Below are 18088 nucleotides of genomic sequence, written 5' to 3' on the forward strand. Positions count from 1 at the left end.
ATATTAGACGGTGCATAAATTTCGGTAACATCAGAGTGCTGGTATGCTCCGAACCAGGAAGTAATTTTTTTCTCTCTCTTCTCTTCTCTTTTTGTTTTTCCTTGCCACGACATTCCGAAAAGGTAAAATACGTTGGCGCTGATTGAATAATTGGGTATTAAAAATAAATTGCGAATAATCGTAACTGCGAATAATAAGCGAACTTCTGGGTCACGCACGTCCTGGCACGCGAGAGCGAAGAAACGGCCTGTGTGATTGTTGTTTGTTGCTCACGGTTTGAATATTTATTTATTTATTTATTTATTATTTATTTTTTACGGGCACGTACTAGTCTATCTATAATTCCAGCAATCTCTGTCTGTCTGTCTGTCTGTGACCGCTCCGATCTAATTGAAACTTGCCAGGTGTATTGCTGGGGACCTGAGTATGTGCCTTTTCAAGGTTTGATATCGTTCTTCTTCATCTGTTTCAGCTGTTTCCGTTTCAGCTTTCGGATAGTGATGACTTACTGTCTTCTAATAATTTCTCGATTTCTTATGCGCATTTATAGATAAACTCAATGCCCCAATCCAGTCGTCGTCATTTACGAGAGTGAAGGAATGGCCTGTGTTGTTGTTTGAATTTTTTTTTGCACGTACAGCCACACACGTACGGGCACACACTAGTATTATAAATGCATGTACCTCCGTGATGTAACCAAGTTCGAATGTAAAATGTACAAGTCTGGAGACGGCGATGCTTCACGAGCAATGTACACAGTTCGTCTTTTTTTATTTTTTGACCTTCGAGGGGACGCCACGGGCAAACTGGCGGGAATGGGGAAAAACGTAAATGATGAAAGTTGTAGTCCTCGAAGAGCACTACTTGCATTCCAACTTTCATTTGAAACAGTTAAAAACCCTAGGAGCGCGATGCCCAATTTATTGATTTTTTTGACATTTTCTAAGTTTGTGACCTTGTGACCTTGACCTTGGGACGAAAATGAAAAATCGAGCTCCGTGGGGCTATTTAGGTGTCATTGGGCTAACCAAATACCGAAACTCCTGCCAGATTCGACAAACCCCCTCAGAGAAGATGTAACTTGAAACCGGCTACCCCCTAAAACACATGTTTTTTGAGCGTGGCTCCGCCCATAATGGGCAAGCAATGCCCATTCTCAGGAAAACACAACCACACCATGACATAAACCTCCCACCCAAATTTTATCAGGATCAGATGAAAACCCACGGAGCTATGGTCAGGACAGACAGACAGACAGACAGACAGACACACCCATAACGAATATAGTGGTCACTTACTGACTCTTGAACCAATATTCGTGTTCCACGCATGTCTTGCCTCATGCATATACATCTTTTGCCTCGTGCATACTTATGCTCTGGCCATATGTTGCGTCATTTCCGCTGTGGAGGGCGAGCAGGCGCTTCTCCGGTCCAAATGGGGCGTGTGGTTATGTGGACGAGGCACAGTTTCTACCCTCACCTAAGGAGAGGGTATTGCATTGGAGTCCGTTTGTTTGTTTATTTAATTGTTTGTCTGCTTGCCTCCAGCTCAAACTGCTCAACCGATCGTTTTGAAATTTTCGTACATTATGGTCACTGACCCTATGACTTCCCCGCATTGAAGTTTCGTAAAATCCGGTCGACAAAAAAGGTCTACACAGGCCAAAAGCCCATTTGGGCGGATTTTTTCTAAAATCCTCAAATTTCATCCGATTGACTTGAAATTTCAAGACCATTTGCATATCGGCTTCCTGAATTCAAGCACCAATTATTTTTGAGATCAACATAGGCCAAATTTTCATCCGATTGACTTGAAATTTGAAGAGCATTTGCGCATCAAGTTTCTGAATTCAACCACTTATTATTTTTGAGGTCAATATCGGCCAAAAGGGCAACATGGGCCAAATTTCTAAAATCCCCAATTTTAATTGGATTAACTTGAAATTTGAGCATTTTCATGTCAGGTCGCTGAAATCAACCACCTATTGATTTTGAGGTAAATATAGGCCAAAGGCCAATTTGGGCCAAATTTTCTAAAATCCTCAATTTTAATCGGATTAACTTGAAATTTGAAGACCATTTGTATATCAGCTCACTAACTTCAATCACCTATTAATTTTGAGATCAACTAAGACCAAAAGGTCAACATAGGTCGAATTTCTAAAATCCTCAATTTTCATCCGATTGACTTGAAATTTGAAAATAATTTACATTTCAGGTCACTGAATTCAACCACCTATTATTATTGAGGTCACCATAGGCCAAAAGGTCAACATAGACCAGATTTCTAAAATCCTCAATGTTAATCCGATTATTTTCAAATTTGAAGAGCATTTGTAAATCAGGTCACTGAATTCAACCACTTATTATTTTTGAGGTCAATATTGGCTAAAATGTCAACATAGGCCGAGACGTCAACACGGGCCAAATTTTTTAAATTGTATCTAAAATTGTCAATTTCCATCCAATTGACTTGAAATTTTAAGATCATTTGCATATCTGCTTACTGAATTCAAACACCAATTATTTTTGAGGTCAACATAGGTCAAAAGGTCAACATAGGCCTAAAGTCAACAACTTAGGATCATTTTCTAAAATCCTCAATTTGCATTCGATCGACTTGAAATTTGAACATGATTTGTATAGCAGGTTTTGTATTTATATATGGGAGGGATGGACAGACGGTAGGAGGGATGAACAGACGGTGGGAGGGATGAACAGACGGTGGGAGGGATGAACAGACGGTGGGAGGGATGAACAGACGGTGGGAGGGATGAACAGACGGTGGGAGGGATGAACAGACGGTGGGAGGGATGGACAGACGGTGGTCAGCCAACCTCCGTCCCCTCAGGTGAAATCGATGTGTTCAGGTGACCACAAATGTCTAGCAGGCAGGGCGAGGCACCAATGCGTGCCTCATCCCTCGGATGGATGTTAAACTGGGGCGTCCCGTCTGCTAGAATTAGTTAGTGGACGTTAAAGATCCCACGGTGTTCTTCGCAATTAGAGTAGGCGCGAGCTATCACCAAGGAGAAGCAGAGAGATGGAGGCATGGAGGGATAAAAGGCTTAAACCGATGTTCTGTGCTTCCCATACCATTCCAGGAAGAAATTTTGGTTCACCTTTCTTTATTGAAAGACACTGTGGTATCTTTAACGTCCACAAACGAATACTATCAAACTGCACATGTGACATACAGCTCAGTTAACCTCGAACCGAGAGAAGGCATCAGTGTGCACTCCATGAGCCAACACCCTGCGTCACGTGTGAAGCACAAACGTCAAACCCAGAAGTTTAACAATGATCGTGCTGAGAATATCGAACTCAGTCGAGACAGCACACAGGTAAGTGCACACCTTCTGGCATCATCCGCTCAGGACTTAATTTATTGAGGTAGGAGAAGGAAGGGAAAGAAGATCGAGCTCAAACTTTGGCTCTTTCTGTTTGAGCCGTGTCTTTCGGCCATGGCGGTATAGTCTGCAGCATCAACTTCCCCCAATTATCCACGATTTATTTCGTCTGCTTTTACTTCTAAATACACGTGTTTTAAATGATTTGTGTTTTTTCACAACGTCAGCGCAGAGCTTATAAATAAACGTTTAGGACCTAAAACCGATTTGTAATTCAGTAACGAACGACGTTATAAATGTATTTTGTTTTACGGGGGAAAAAAAAATAAAAACATTCGTTTCTCTGCATTAATAATCATCTTGTTCTACAAGTATTATCATTTAGTCATGATAAGGCTGTTAAGGTACCATAAGTAAGGAAATATTGAATCCATAAACACTGTTCCGGTCGCATCGCATGTTGGGACTTCTTGTCAAGAAAGGTTTTTTTTTTTGTTCTTTCTTTGCACGGCACGGACAGGTTGTTCGGTGTTCTCTTCAAGCGTGTTTTTTTTTTTTTAATCTCTACCCTGCGCATTCCGCTACGGTCCGCCGTCCCCGCGTCGTCGCTGCCCCGCTGTTGGCGCGAGCGAGAGGACACGTGCCCAGTGAGGTAAGGCCGCGGCCCGCCCAACGGCAAGCGAGGCCCGTGATGGGTCTGCTTTGCTGATCGACGAACGTGGTGCTCAAATGTTTTACGGAGAAACGAGTATAAAAGTCCGTCAAAAATGACACGTTGGAATTCTTTTATTCGAACTACTCCAGGTGACCGGAACGCATCAGTTTTTTTTTTTTTTTGTATCAGGATCAGGTTGAACGATGTACCATGTGACGCTTTTTCATCTTTTTTTACTCTTTCTCTCTTTTTCATTATCGATCTCTCGAAGGAGAAGTGAATTATTGCAGAAATTATTTTCTGTTAGGTTCACTTGGCTTCACCCGGATGGGTTTGGGGGTCGTGGAGTAGCGGTCTGAAACCCGGTTCCACCTGATGACTCCATCTTTACTCTTTACTTCTTTGGGTTCCTTCCTGGTCTTCCGTTTGGTTATATTGGTTCACGAGTCATTAAGTGACCACTATATTCGTTATGGGTGTGTCTGTCTGTCTGTCCCGAGTATAGCTCCGTGGGTTTTGATCCGATCCTGATAAAATTTTGGTGGGAGGTTTATATCATGATCTAGTTGTGTTTTCCTGAGAATGGGCGTGGTGCGCCCATTATGGGCAGAGCCACGCCCAAAAAACATGGGTTTTTAGGGGGTAACCGGTTTCAAGTTACATCTTCTCCGAGGGGGTTTGTCGAATCTGGCAGGGTTTCGGCATTTGGTTATCCCAATGGCACCTGCATAGCCCCACGGAGGTCGATTTTTCATTTTCGTCACAAGGTCACGAACTTAGAAAATTGCGAATTTTGACATAAAAATCATACGACCGCCCAAACTTTGAGAGCTAGGATGACAATATTTTTTTATGCATAATCTTGAGGTCATTCTCCACCTAAAGTCTTGAAATCATTTTGCTCTATCTCGAACACCTTGCCCGTGGCGCCCCCTTCAAGTTTGTTTTACGCTGATTTCATCAAAGTATGGATAATCCGAGGAGTGCGAAATTCCATATCGCCTATATGATGTTATATTGTTCCTGGAATGTTCCAGAGGAAGTTTTGCACCAAAGGTCATAATCCTTGACCTTTGACCTTTAAAGTTCACAAAGGTCAAATTTTAAAAGTTGTGAGAATCGAAACGGGTTTTCGACCTTCGACGAACTAACTCCAATAAGCAATAGCACGTATCCTGTTTCCTTATTTTAATATCCACAACATTGTTTTGTGACCTTTAAAGGTTATGCAAAGGTCAAATTTTGAAAGTTGTTGAACGTAACCGGGTTTTCGACATTTTGCAGCTAATAACTTGTTACCCATACCACATCATGTTGATCATTTTTATAACTTGGTCAAAAATTAGCAAATTGTCTCATCCTTAACTTCTGAAACAATCTACATCGTCAAATACCGCTCATGAACCATTGTCGTCTTCAGACTTGTCCTCTCGTGCATCGTCTTAAATATTTCGGTTCGTATTTCATGAAGCTTCAAAACAATAAACCATGTTTTGTCAAGAGCACACTACTTTCACGCATGATTGTTGCCCCATTGCATACTGCAACTGTACCTCAATGTAATTAATATGTGGGTTCATGGTGCCTTTATTCCTTGTGATTAAACCTGCATTGCCATAACGATCTTCATTGCTCGACTACCTCAACTTGAAAAGCTATCATTGTACTTGATATTTAAACAATGCATGAACCTTGAGGGGAAACATATTAACTATTTAAACCTGACACGACAATTGTTGTTAACGATTTAAGTTAATTGTTGTTAACTATTTAAACCTGACACGACACGACAAACATTGTTGTGACACGAACGTAATGTTCTTCATTTATGACGTTGACAGAGACGCGCACGATCGACACCCCAAAATATGACATCCATTCATTGGGTTGACGTCACACCAATGAAAGTTTCATTGTGACTGCAAATACAGCCCCAAGCATACCAGAGACATGTCGGTTTCCAGAGTGAGCTATGTCATCTGTCTTTATATTACTAAAACTCTCATCTTGTATATCTGCATGTATGTTCCCGAAATACATCCAAAATGGTACAGGATAGCGCAAAAATTTTAGGGCCACCTTACTTGCAATTCTCCTGCGGTGTTCACTATCAAGTTTCGTTCAAATCCAGCAACGAAAAAATTATTAAAAAATCAATTCCCGATTCAGTCAAGTACTCTTCGGGATTATTTGATCAATGCAAACAACCTCAGTGGTATACTTCGTTGGAGCTATATTTTTATTTTTATTTTTTTTGAAATTTTTTTTGATCAACTGCTGTCACAACGGGTTCACGGGTCGTCTACATTACTAAAATTATCATCTTGTATGTATGTTCCCAAAATACAGCCAAAACGGTACACGATGGCACCAAAATTTTAGGGCCACATTACTCACCATTTGCCTGTGGTGTGCAGCATCAAGTTTCGTTCAAATTGGGAAACAATTTTTTTTAAAAAAAATCGATTCCCGATTCAGTCAAGTACTCTTCGGGAGAATTTGATCAATGCAAACAACCTCAGTGGCATAGTTCGCTGGAGCTATCTTTTTTTTTTCTCTTGAAATGATTTTTTTCATCTACCGCTGTCACAACGAGAACCCAACAGGTTCAGGTGTCTAGTTAATTAGATTTCCCTCCCTGTGTCTTGGAGGTTTGAGGGATATACACATTGTGTGTGTTTAGCTAGGAACTCCCCTTCTTCATCCATCTAAGTATTCTGTTCCCTGTCATTCTTCATCTTCACATTTTATGCTTCCATTAGTAACGCCTGGCACTTTCATCTCTCGTAATTTAGCATCACCTGCTCATCCTTTCAACTCCATCATTCGACTCCCATCTCCCGTAGGAAACCTTCTTTCATTGTCAAGTCATTATTGTAAATGGGTCCCGACTAAAATAACCCTGTAAACCTGCATGAATAACGGTTGGAATGGAACGTAATTGATGGACACAAAGGGGTTACATTTTTATTTTCACCACCTAAAAACCTTTTATTTCAAATAACACACATTACATTTTGCATTAATGGAACACCACCACCATAATAAGCATAAATTATTCTTTGATAAGACAGTGGAAGGACAAACTATCAAAGAGCTAAGCCTGGACGCAGACAGTGGAAGGACGAACAGCTGGCGAATCTGTGGAACCATCTGAAAGTACACGAACTTTCGACGGGCTCGGACCAGTGAGGAGATGCCACGAGCAAGTGGGAAGGACTTTTAAATCACGCCCTTGCCGGATCAGATAAAAGGCAGGCATGCGCCAGCTCGTAGGGAGTTGCCAGGAAGAGACACCATCGAGGGGCACTGAGGCAGTACCACCAAGGGGTACGAGAGCAGAGCTTTGCACAAGTGCATTGTCGGCTGCCTTGATGGCTTTGAGTGTGAGGTTAAATGCCTGCTCAACTCTGAATGAGGTGCTCATGGGTTTTGTGGAATGCTGATCATCTGCTGTCTCCTTTGTACAAGGTGATGGAATCGTACATATAAAACAACATCATCATAAGTATATTGTATTTGACTTTAAGATATTTGTATGCTCTGGAGCAAAAAGCCTTAATCCCAGATGTTGGTGGGTGACAAACTGTTCCACACTGTTCATCAAAGCTACAAATCGCTGGATACATCGCTTTTGTAAGTGCTATAGTTTTCAAATGAGGAGCTTGGAGCGATTTCATCCATTACATGATGCAATTTTCCACGATCTACTCTCACAGACTAATTTAAGTATATCATTGAAATCTTATTTCGGTTTTGAGAATCGGATATCATCTGGACCAAATAAGTGTCGAAATGTCTTGTGAAATCTGATAATTTCAAGAAATAACGAGTCTTATAACTCAGCTGATATCACTATTTACTTGAAGAAAGCAAGGCTATGTTCCCTCCTTCTCCATATGCAGTATGCACACGAAAATGTGACATTTCCAAAGCGTTAAACTTATCTTTTTTTCGACCGTTTGGATAATTATATTGAGGGAACAAAAGATTTAAGAATGTGCCAAAATTAACCAGCTTCATTGAGCTGCATATCACTTAATGCATTCACTGCTTGACCTTGCCCCCTGTCCCCTTATCCATCGTGACTGCCAGATCTGTGTCCAAATTTTCAGAGTTGTCGCGAGGTGCTCGACAGGGAATCAAAGCAAATCTGGTGAAAAACGCGCGTTTAAAAAAAAAAAAAGTTTTAACATTTGTGCGGACCGTGAACGATATACCATGTGACGCGTGCACAGAAGAGCAGGCAACTTGGTGGATTATCTGCATTGTTTAAATTTCAAGGTTGATCAAACTTTGCGATTTCTCCATGGTTGTTCGACGTTAAAGAGTAACTCTTTTGTGGATAAACTATAGTCAATATTTGAATGAATTCATTTAATTTATTTAACTACTGTGGATGTGGTGAAGACCGGCTTTAAAAGTTAGAGAGTCTATATCGTATGCAGCCACAGCCTGGTCAGGCGTTCCTTATCAAACATTTAATTGGAGTGCTTAAGCCACTTGCCGAGCGCCCTTCAGTCGATTGGAGATGATAGCGGTGCCACGCTGTGTCATTCTGAGCGAATCGTTTATTGACTGCGGATGCTTTTGCCGTGCTACATCGTTCAGAATGAGTGGCTCGTGCTCCGTCATTCTGAACGAGTTGTTTTGAAATAACACCCAATTTACGAGCTGTTTGCCGTATTGTAGTATTTTCTAAATTACCGAGCCAAATGCTTTTTTTTCACCTGTCGCATGCAGCTGTTTATAAAAATTAATGTTTGTCAACATAACCCTGAAACATGTACATAAATGTGACATCGTTTTTCGGTGAAAGATACTCAAGGTTTTTGGGTTGTACACAGTATGTTCTGCATTCGGTAATCATACTGACTCCAACCTGCCGATTCCCGAAAAATTGCCGATATCGGGTGTGTGTGTGTGTGTGTGTGTGTGTGTGTGTGTGTGTGTTTGTGTTGTGTTGTGTTGTGTTGTGTTGTGTTGTGTTGTGTTGTGTTGTGTTGTGTTGTGTTGTGTTGTGTTGTGTTGTGTTGTGTTGTGTTGTGTTGTGTTGTGTTGTGTTGTGTGTTGTGTGTTGTGTGTTGTGTGTTGTGTGTTGTGTGTTGTGTGTTGTGTGTTGTGTGTTGTGTGTTGTGTGTTGTGTGTTGTGTGTTGTGTGTTGTGTGTTGTGTGTGGTGTGTTGTGTGTGTGGTGTGTGTGGTGTGTGTGGTGTGTGTGGTGTGTGTGGTGTGTGTGGTGTGTGTGGTGTGTGTGGTGTGTGTGGTGTGTGTGGTGTGTGTGTTGTGTGTGTTGTGTGTGTTGTGTGTGTTGTGTTGTGTTGTGTTGTGTTGTGTTGTGTTGCTCATAAAGCATAACATTCCCTCTGCTAACTCCCCTAACCCCCACACCTCTCTCTCTCTCTCTGTCCTATCCTTGCTCTACCCCCTCCTAATACAGTGTAGCACCCTCCTCTTTCACTCTCCCTCCCCTCTTCTCTCTCTCTCTGTCTGTTTCTGTCTCTGGACATATCCAGACGGGAATTTGTCTCCTGACGTGTCCGTATGGGAGTTTGCCTTCAGATGTGTTTGAGCAGTGATTGTTTCCGGAAACTTGCTCAGGATGCATCTCGCGGGTTTTAATTACTTGCATTTCAAGGGGGTGTTTGTCTCTGGGCCGTGTTTATAGTATGACCAGTAGAGAATGGATTTCAGACATTATTTTATTTCCATCTTCGCTGTTTTTCTATACAGAATCATTTTGATGAAACGGTATGAATCATAATTAACACTCCACCACACATTTGCCTTTCCTTCTTCTTGCTGATTTCCCTTCCTCACTTCCCCACCCCTCCTTGCTCCCACATCCCACATCCCTCCTCTCTCCAACTCCCTCCTCTCTCCTTTCCCCTCCACCTCTTCACTCTCCCCTACCCCATCTCTCTCCCACCCCCCTTTTCTCCCTTCCCACCTCATTTTCTCCACCCATCTCCCTTTAGTATTCTCATCAGCGAAGCGATGGGTGGTATTTGCTCATATTAAATAAAAGCAAAAGGAAACCAAAGAAATTCTGGACTGATGAGGGAAGAGTTCCACAACAGAGAATTTCGTTAATGATAATGAAATACATTGTACAGCCCTTTCAATAAAGGAAAAGCCATCGTCATCGAGCGCTTTAATCTTGCTTTGAAAGAGAAATTGTAAAAAAAAAATTATTGAAATGGGTCTCATTTATTCAAGATATTGTAGTCGATTACAATAAAACAGCCCATGCTTCAATAAAATCAAAACCATCAGAAACATTTATGAAATTAGAATATAAAGAAGAGATTAACATGAGAGCCAAAATTTAAAGTTTGCGATACCGTCAGAATGTACAGATGGAAAAGCCATTTTGAAAAAGGTTGTACCAAACGTTGGATAAGTGAGGTATTAAAAATCATTGATTTATACTGGGCACAGTTCCTTGGACTTACAAAATGTATAATATTGTTACGGCTGTGGAAATTCGCAATACACCATAAAGGTTCCTTAGATGAGCTATGCCGGTGAGTGTTCAGAGAGGTCCCCACCGTTGTTGAAAGGAAATTATTCATGTTCACCGGGCTGCGACTCTTTGAGATAGCCGTTTTTCTTTATCTAACATTATTTTGAGCCACCATTGCTACAAACCGCCACCAACTACGCCACAACGCCTACCACGCTCACACCACCCCCACAACAATCACCACCATCTTTGCCACTACGCCTGCTTACGAACGCCATCCTCCGTGGACCACGGTAAGACGGTTTCCGCGTCGGAAACCGTCCGAGAAGGATTGGCAGAACAAAAGCTCTTGTGCACCCTGTGGGGTTTTTCCCGCCTGTTTTCCCTGCGCTTGGTGTGAAGGGAAGGCGGCGAGGAGCTCGCTCGCGATTAGTGGACACGGGGCGTGAGGCGGTCTGGGTGAGGGAACGCCCCTTTTCGGGAACCTTCTCGAAGGGAGGCGGAGCCGAAAACGGGGAGGAGCGAAGGGCGGAGTCCCGCACTATATAAGGCGGACCGCACACGGGGCTCGCTCTCTTGGTGGTCGAGATCAAGTCCTTTTTTTTTGTCTGGGTCGTCGACGTCATCCTCTCTGTCGGGGTCGTGCTGGATCTGTCTCTCTGTCTCTGTCTCTCTGTCTCTGTCTCTCTGTCTCTGTCTCTCTGTCTCTGTCTCTCTGTCTCTGTCTCTCTGTCTCTGTCTCTCTGTCTCTGTCTCTCTGTCTCTGTCTCTCTGTCTCTGTCTCTCTGTCTCTGTCTCTCTGTCTCTGTCTCTCTGTCTCTGTCTCTCTGTCTCTGTCTCTCTGTCTCTGTCTCTCTGTCTCTGTCTCTGTCTCTGTCTCTCTGTCTCTCTGTCTCTCTGTCTCTCTGTGTCTCTCTCTGTCTCTCTCTGTCTCTCTCTGTCTCTGTCTCTCTCTCTCTGTCTCTCTCTGTCTCTCTCTCTCTGTCTCTCTCTCTGTCTCTCTCTCTGTCTCTCTCTCTGTCTCTCTCTCTGTCTCTCTGTCTCTCTCTCTCTCCGGGGTGGCCTTCCTCGTTCTTTGTCGTCAAGGTCGAGTTCTCTCTCCCTCCCTCTCGTCTTGGCGTTGAGCGACCTATTCGGTGGCGGCGCCTCGGAGACGCAGACGGGAGGCGCAGCCCTGCCGGCTGTGTGCCGGACCTGCGCGTCTGGCGAGGAGTGCCGGAGAGAGCTTGCCGACCGTCGCACCATGAGGGTGCAGGTAACCAGCGTCGGTCTCGTGGGCCCATTCGGTCATCCATGGCCCACGGCCATAAAGGTTTAGAAACCCCGTCTACCCCCTTGCCTATGAGGGGGTCATTTCTTTTGTTTTGTATGACTGCTGTGGCGCCGTGTCTCCATAAGTAAACCTGTGTAAGTGACTGTGTTTGTAAATAATAATTGTAGTCGGTTGTATTGCTTTCTATTTGCCTTTTTCTGTATATTGCATAACTGCCTTGGCTGTACATACGTGCTGTATAAATAAATGTGCTTTGTTTGAATGTATCCCGTTCGTAGTGTCCTATTTCCCCTTTGAAAGTGCCATCTTGCATCGTGGAATGAGTATTGGGTTTTTGAACACCCGAGTAAAGAAGAATCACTGAACCGTCAACGTTGGCGATAACACCGCTCGGTTATCCCTGTAGCACGGAACGAACCGCTTAAGCGGTTCGTGTTCTAAGCCGACCTGTGGCGTGGTGCAACCCCTTGGTAGGTTACCCGCACGGGTATTTAGGTATATCGACATTCGGCGATTCACCCTATTTCGCGCGGGTGGAATGCGGACTGGGTTGTGGTGAGGTTAAATCCCCACCCGTGACTGGCTCCTGGCGGTAGTTCCAAGGAGGGTCACGACTGAATTGTCCGTCCGGTGGGCGACTCGGCTGCTATTGGAGTTACGCGGCCGATCGCACACCAGGCGGACCAGAATTCGTAACAATATGAATGGAGAACAGATTTTAGGTTCATTTTATGCTCAGGAACTCCAGAAAACCAAATTCACAATCCAGCAAGAAAGATAATTTCAATACCATGCCCCTCTCAGACCACACACACACACACACACGCACACGCACACGCACACGCACACGCACACGCACACGCACACGCACACGCACACGCACACGCACACGCACACGCACACGCACACGCACACGCACACGCACACGCACACGCACACGCACACACACACACACGCACACGCACACGCACACGCACACGCACACGCACACGCACACGCACACGCACACGCACACGCACACGCACACGCACACGCACACGCACACGCACACGCACACGCACACGCACACACACTTTCTGCCTCACTCTGGCCTGGGATGGAAAGGACCGAAGGCTATGTCGTAGACATCAGTTTTGAAGGCAATGAAGGCCAACCCTAAAACGGCAGCTTTGTTGTGATGAGATGTGCATGAGGCGCCTGGTATTATGCCATTCAAAATGCGTTTGTGTTGCATCCTGACCCTGCAGCTTGGTGTGACTTGTTGACCCCATGCTACCAGGAGAGATTGCCCAAGCTTTGGCGAACTCCCTCTTGCAAAGTTCTGTCTGTTGAGTACGAGAGAAATTGAGGACCACGTCAAACTTTGGGAGTGAGAACTGAGCCGAGCACGGCGGCTATAGTGAGGCTGAAGGCCATGCATGTGGCACCCTTAGTCGCACTGATTGACGTGCATTTGGGAGGGTCCCTGGCCTTGCGGCTTGTTGGGTTTTGCCGGCCCCATCATGCTGAGAATTAAAACCTGAGCTTTGGCGACCTCCTTTTTGCCAAGTTCCACCTGCAGTCGGAGCCAACTGGTGGGGTGCGGAGGTCGCTGCATGTACGAGCTGTTTGTTTTGAATGCTTCTGCCCCACGTCTCAAAGTGTGTGTGCGTGCGTGCGTGCGTGCTCGTTTTTCATCCCCACTAAGAGACGTAGATCATGTATAAAAGCAAATAAATATAAAACAGTCTTCAAAGTTAGAGCTGTTTCTCTTTCAACTTTCATTCCAAGATTCTAAAATGTGCTATTGCCAAACAGTTTTTCTCAAACTTGCTGAGCTCTTCAGAATGTCGTCGATTTATAATTTGTACGAGGTGGACCACTCATCAGAGCCTTTGATTTTTCATACTTTTGGACCTTTCTACTGCTTTTGACACCCTTAACTATGTCGGTGTTTGTGAGCCGAGTTTCAAATGATTGACCTGTCCTATTCTTGCTGCTATTCCAATCACTATCTTCTACTCCTCTTCCCTTTAATAATGGGTGAGGTCCGATGCCACTAAGCTTCTGCTCTGCCATGACCACGATATTCCTCCATCTCCCTCTGTCCTCAGCCAACTCTCTCCATGTCGCCACTTAATTGATGTCTGACACAGTCAGACTCGGTTCCCCTTTCATATTGTACTGCACTGTTCAACTTGCAAAAGCACCATCCCTCCAATGAAAATTATTTGCAATTCATCAAACATGCAAACAATGGCCAAATGCAAATCCCCCACCAAGCCACTTTGGCAGTATTGCACCAGCATCCTTCCATACAAGTGCTGCTTCATCACGATGAAGATTACCACACATTGTGGCAGGTGGAGGTGCTGTGCTTGCTACTCTGGCAAATATGATATTTTGCAGTGAAGCCAATATTATTCAGTGGTATTTGATTGGAAACTCTTGTCTTGGAGTTTTGTCCCCTCACGGAGAATTAACATTGATGCATCACTGCCTAGTCAGATTTGTGACCCGTTGCCCTCGCCGAAGGAGAGGGTATTGCATTTGGATCCTCATCTCCATGTGAGAAGGAAGTTTTAGTAAGTCCCATGAAGATGTTTGGAGATTAATCGGCATTAACCCTTTTGCCTGACAGGACCAGGCACCCTACCTTGGTGGTAGCTGGCAACATTGTGGGTATCTTCAAGAGATTGGTCCCCGATGAGACGATAAGACTATGCCCTCGGAATACGCTGCAGTGTCATCCGATGACATGGAGCCCACAGAAACATTCAAGCGTGCACATTAAAGGCCACCACCACCTTCAGATGAAGCAAAGCTGCGTACAAATCAAACGAGGGATTTGTAAAACGGTCATTAGCATGGTGCGAGAAACTTGTTAGCATGGTACCAAAAACTTATTCGTATGTTGCCGGAAAAATAGTCGTTGGCGTGGTTAGCACGGTGCCAGAAGCTAAAGAACGGAGTTATGCCAGGCCTAATAGTTTTCATTATACCCCCATCTTGAATTGGCAAAATAATGTTGTGTGAACACAATGATGCTTTGTTTGAGTATGTGTGTTCTCTACCTGTGTTCAGCAAGATTTGGGTATTTGATGATGAAAGCACAATCAACACTATATCAGTTGCTTCGATAAAATGGTGTTGGTTTTTTTTTTTTTTTTTTTTAATTTCTTCTCTTTTCTTTTTCTTTCAGAAATGGCTCAATTTGGAGGTCAGAAGAATTCACATTGGCCACAGTTTTCCACTGCTGTTCCTCAAACAAGTATGGAGCACGTGTGTGCGCGCGTCATACTGCACTAGATCAGGCTGGCTTCACTATCGTTCTTTCAATGCATTTGTTATTATTCTGTGTTTTATGCAACTGTTGCTGTTCAGTTTGCTCAATGGCACAAACTAATAGATGGGTGAAATATAGCTCTTACAACTGTCCATCCCCTTTCCCTAATAATAGTCATGTGGATATAGTGTGGAATAAACAAATGAGAAAGAAACTGTTGGTGGAACTGAACAGCAGAAACTGTTTGCAGTCGACTTGCTTATCTGTCGTTTTGATGACACATTTTTGTTTCAACGGCAACCTTTACTATGGCAAAGCAGTGGCAGTTGTGACTCCCTATTGTAACAGCCAGAGTTGATCACTTTAATGCAAAAGCCAAACAGCCAGTGAAGGTAGGACTTGTGTGCGTGTGCCGTGGGATTGTGTTGATTAATAATTATTTGAATGCTTGTGGTTTCCATATGTTGATATTGATCAGATATTCTGAGCTGGCAGGATGGCTTAGAGGTACGCACACTCTCCCCAAAGCTGTCCTGCCTGGGTTTGAATCCTGAACCAGCTATAAACTGTCATCCTGGCATTTGACATGCAAGGTGATTCATCAATGTGCATGTCGTCCCTCGGATGGTTATTAAAAGGGCATCACATCTGCCGGCATTAGTTGGTGGACGTTAATGATGCCATGGTGTCCTTCGCTGACACCCTGAACAAATTCCAAATGTTCTACCTTCCCTAACTAGTATGGAGTTCAGCTGCACTCCCAGCAATGTTGCAAACCAGCAGCTGCAGGATGCACACAAGATGATTATGATGATCTGAAAGCCTTATTTGATCCCTTTCCAAAAGTAAAATTGGTGTTAAATGAAAAAAAAATTGACCAATGAAACCCTCTTGCTATTTGTTCTGAAATGTTTGCACTTTTTATTTGAACCATTTTCTGTTGTTGAACCACAGCACTGAACTACTTGGTTTTGAGGATTGTGTGCCGTCAGAGGAGTGGCCTAGTATTGAATGAAAATTGGGAATGTGCACGCATGCGTTTGTGTTTTTGGTTCTTTTTGGGTGGTGTTCTGGCATCTTGGGCCAATTTCTAAATCGCAAACTTTACATGTACCACAAATAGTAGCAAGTAATACTTGAAAGGGGTTTACAGCTAATTTACACCACTAGATCTCGTGTTTATTTTTTTTTTTAAATCCATTTATTCATCTGTATTGTTTATGACTGGTCATGACTGATCATCCACACCTTCCAAGTTTTATTACATTCGTTGTGGCATACGGTTAAACATGGCAAGACTGCAGTTGTTGAGGCAAGTGCTAACTCAAGAAAGATCAGCGAGCAGAATAACCAGTTGTTTGTGTTAGTTGCCTGAACCCTTTAATTACTTTACTCGTTTTTTTTGTTCCCCCCCCCCCCTTCATTTCTTAAAACTGTACTGCGTTTTTGAGACTTGTGAGAAGGCCAGATTTTGCATTAATACTGTATTGTGTAATTGCACCCAGCACTGGCAGTTCAACCTACTCAGCAGTCTTTGCTTGGCAATGCCCCGACATTGTACGGGCAACCTCCCACCCTGGCTAGCATTGGCAACCAGGCCGCAGCAGCCTACCCACTGACTCAGTTGCAGCAACAGCAAGCAGCTTTACAGCAGCAGCAGCAACAGCAACAACAGCAACAGGCTGCACTGCAACATCAACAGCAGCAGCAAGCTGCTTTGCACCAAGTAAGTTGATAAGAGACCCTGTCCAAGTTTTGTTGTGGCTTTCCCTAAAAGTAGCAACTATTCTCCTTTGTCTTGAACATTTGAAGCCACAACAAAATTGCATTGAAAATGCGCTGGCGCTGCCTCGTTGTTGGTGTTGCGTTTCCAAAGCAGGAAGTTGCACGTCACTTAGAAATACACAAATGTATTGTACAATAAGTGCTGCCATGTTTTGTTGGATCGGTAGGACAAAAGTGCCGTCGTGATTTCAGTAGTTTCCAGAATCGGTGACTTGAAACGGAAAACAGAATCTGACACGGAAAAAAATAATGCAGTAAATTACAGAAAGTCAAGATGAGGTTGAATCTATTAATGTCATTGTGTCTCCTTCATAACTTGGGTTCATTAAAACTCGTGTTCATTGGGTGTTTGGGTTCATTAAAACGCCCCTTTTTGAAGATAATTAATGGCCTTATTTAATTTTATCCTTCATCAGGCGCATACTTGGACACCCTGGGATACCTCGCTTACACTCAATAGGGGTTCTACTTCGCCATTTGGATCGGCCTATTCAACCATGCCTCGATTTGGAAACACTATCTACTCTCATGGACGAATTAAAGTATATAATCAAAATATGTCAGATTTAAGAATTGAATCTGGTGGACAAAATAAGTGTCAAAATGTGGAGTGAAATCTAAAATTTTTAACAAATGAGCAGTTTTTATAGCATTTAGTTTTGATTTTTAAATGCTACTGCCTGGTTTGAAAGAGAACATGGCAGGTAGAAAGAAAACTCTGCCATTGCGCATGTTTTATCACCCCGGTAATGCCCTGGCGCACTGCCTTCCCATTCCCTCCCCTCACACTGCCTTCCCATTCGCTCCCTCTCAAACTGCTTTCCCATGCCATTACCTCACACTACCTTCCCACTCCTTCATGCTGCTTTCCCATTCCCTCCTCTCACGCTACCTCCCCTTTGTCTCCCCTCGCGCCACCTCCCCTCACGCCTCCTTCTCTTTGTCTCCCCTCGCGCCGCCTCCCCTTTGTCTCCCCTCGTGCCGCCTCCCCTTTGTCTCCCCTCGTGCCGCCTCCCCTTTGTCTCCCCTCGCGCTGCCTCCCCTTTGTCTCCCCTCGCGCCGTCTCCCCTTGCTCTCTCTCCTCGTGCTGCTGCCTCCTCACCCCCTCCCCCTGCGTTGTCTCCCCTCCCCTGCGTTGTCTCCCCTCCCCCTGCGTTGTCTCCCCTTCCCCCCCCGTGCTGTCTCCCCTCCCCCCGTGCTGTCTCCCCTCCCCCCCGTGCTGTCTCCCCTCCCCCCGTGCTGTCTCCCCTCCCCCCGTGCTGTCTCCCCTCCCCCCGTGCTGTCTCCCCTCCC

At 44.2% G+C, this 18088-nt stretch overlaps 1 protein-coding gene across 4 annotated transcripts in view; it reads left to right on the forward strand.

Annotated features, from left to right (window-relative positions):
- Positions 1 to 3751: 3751 nt before the first annotated feature.
- CCAR1 (cell division cycle and apoptosis regulator 1) overlaps positions 3752 to 18088 on the forward strand; it is a 199649-nt gene continuing 185312 nt past the window's right edge. For 2 of the 4 annotated variants that reach the window (XM_085863729.1, XM_085863732.1), the window contains exons 1-3: positions 4138 to 4156; positions 14927 to 14995; positions 16516 to 16736. In XM_085863729.1, coding sequence (XP_085719855.1) covers positions 14929 to 14995; positions 16516 to 16736 — 288 coding nt within the window. In that variant the 5' untranslated portion in view covers positions 4138 to 4156; positions 14927 to 14928. Of the gene's footprint in view, positions 4005 to 4137; positions 4157 to 14926; positions 14996 to 16515; positions 16737 to 18088 lie in introns of those variants that run through there. The other 2 variants (XM_085863730.1, XM_085863731.1) reach the window with 2 other exon arrangements.

Source organism: Eptatretus burgeri, chromosome 18 (genome assembly GCF_056783735.1).
Source record: "Eptatretus burgeri isolate ZD-2024b chromosome 18, Ebu_testis_v1, whole genome shotgun sequence".
Lineage (NCBI taxonomy): Eukaryota > Metazoa > Chordata > Myxini > Myxiniformes > Myxinidae > Eptatretus > Eptatretus burgeri.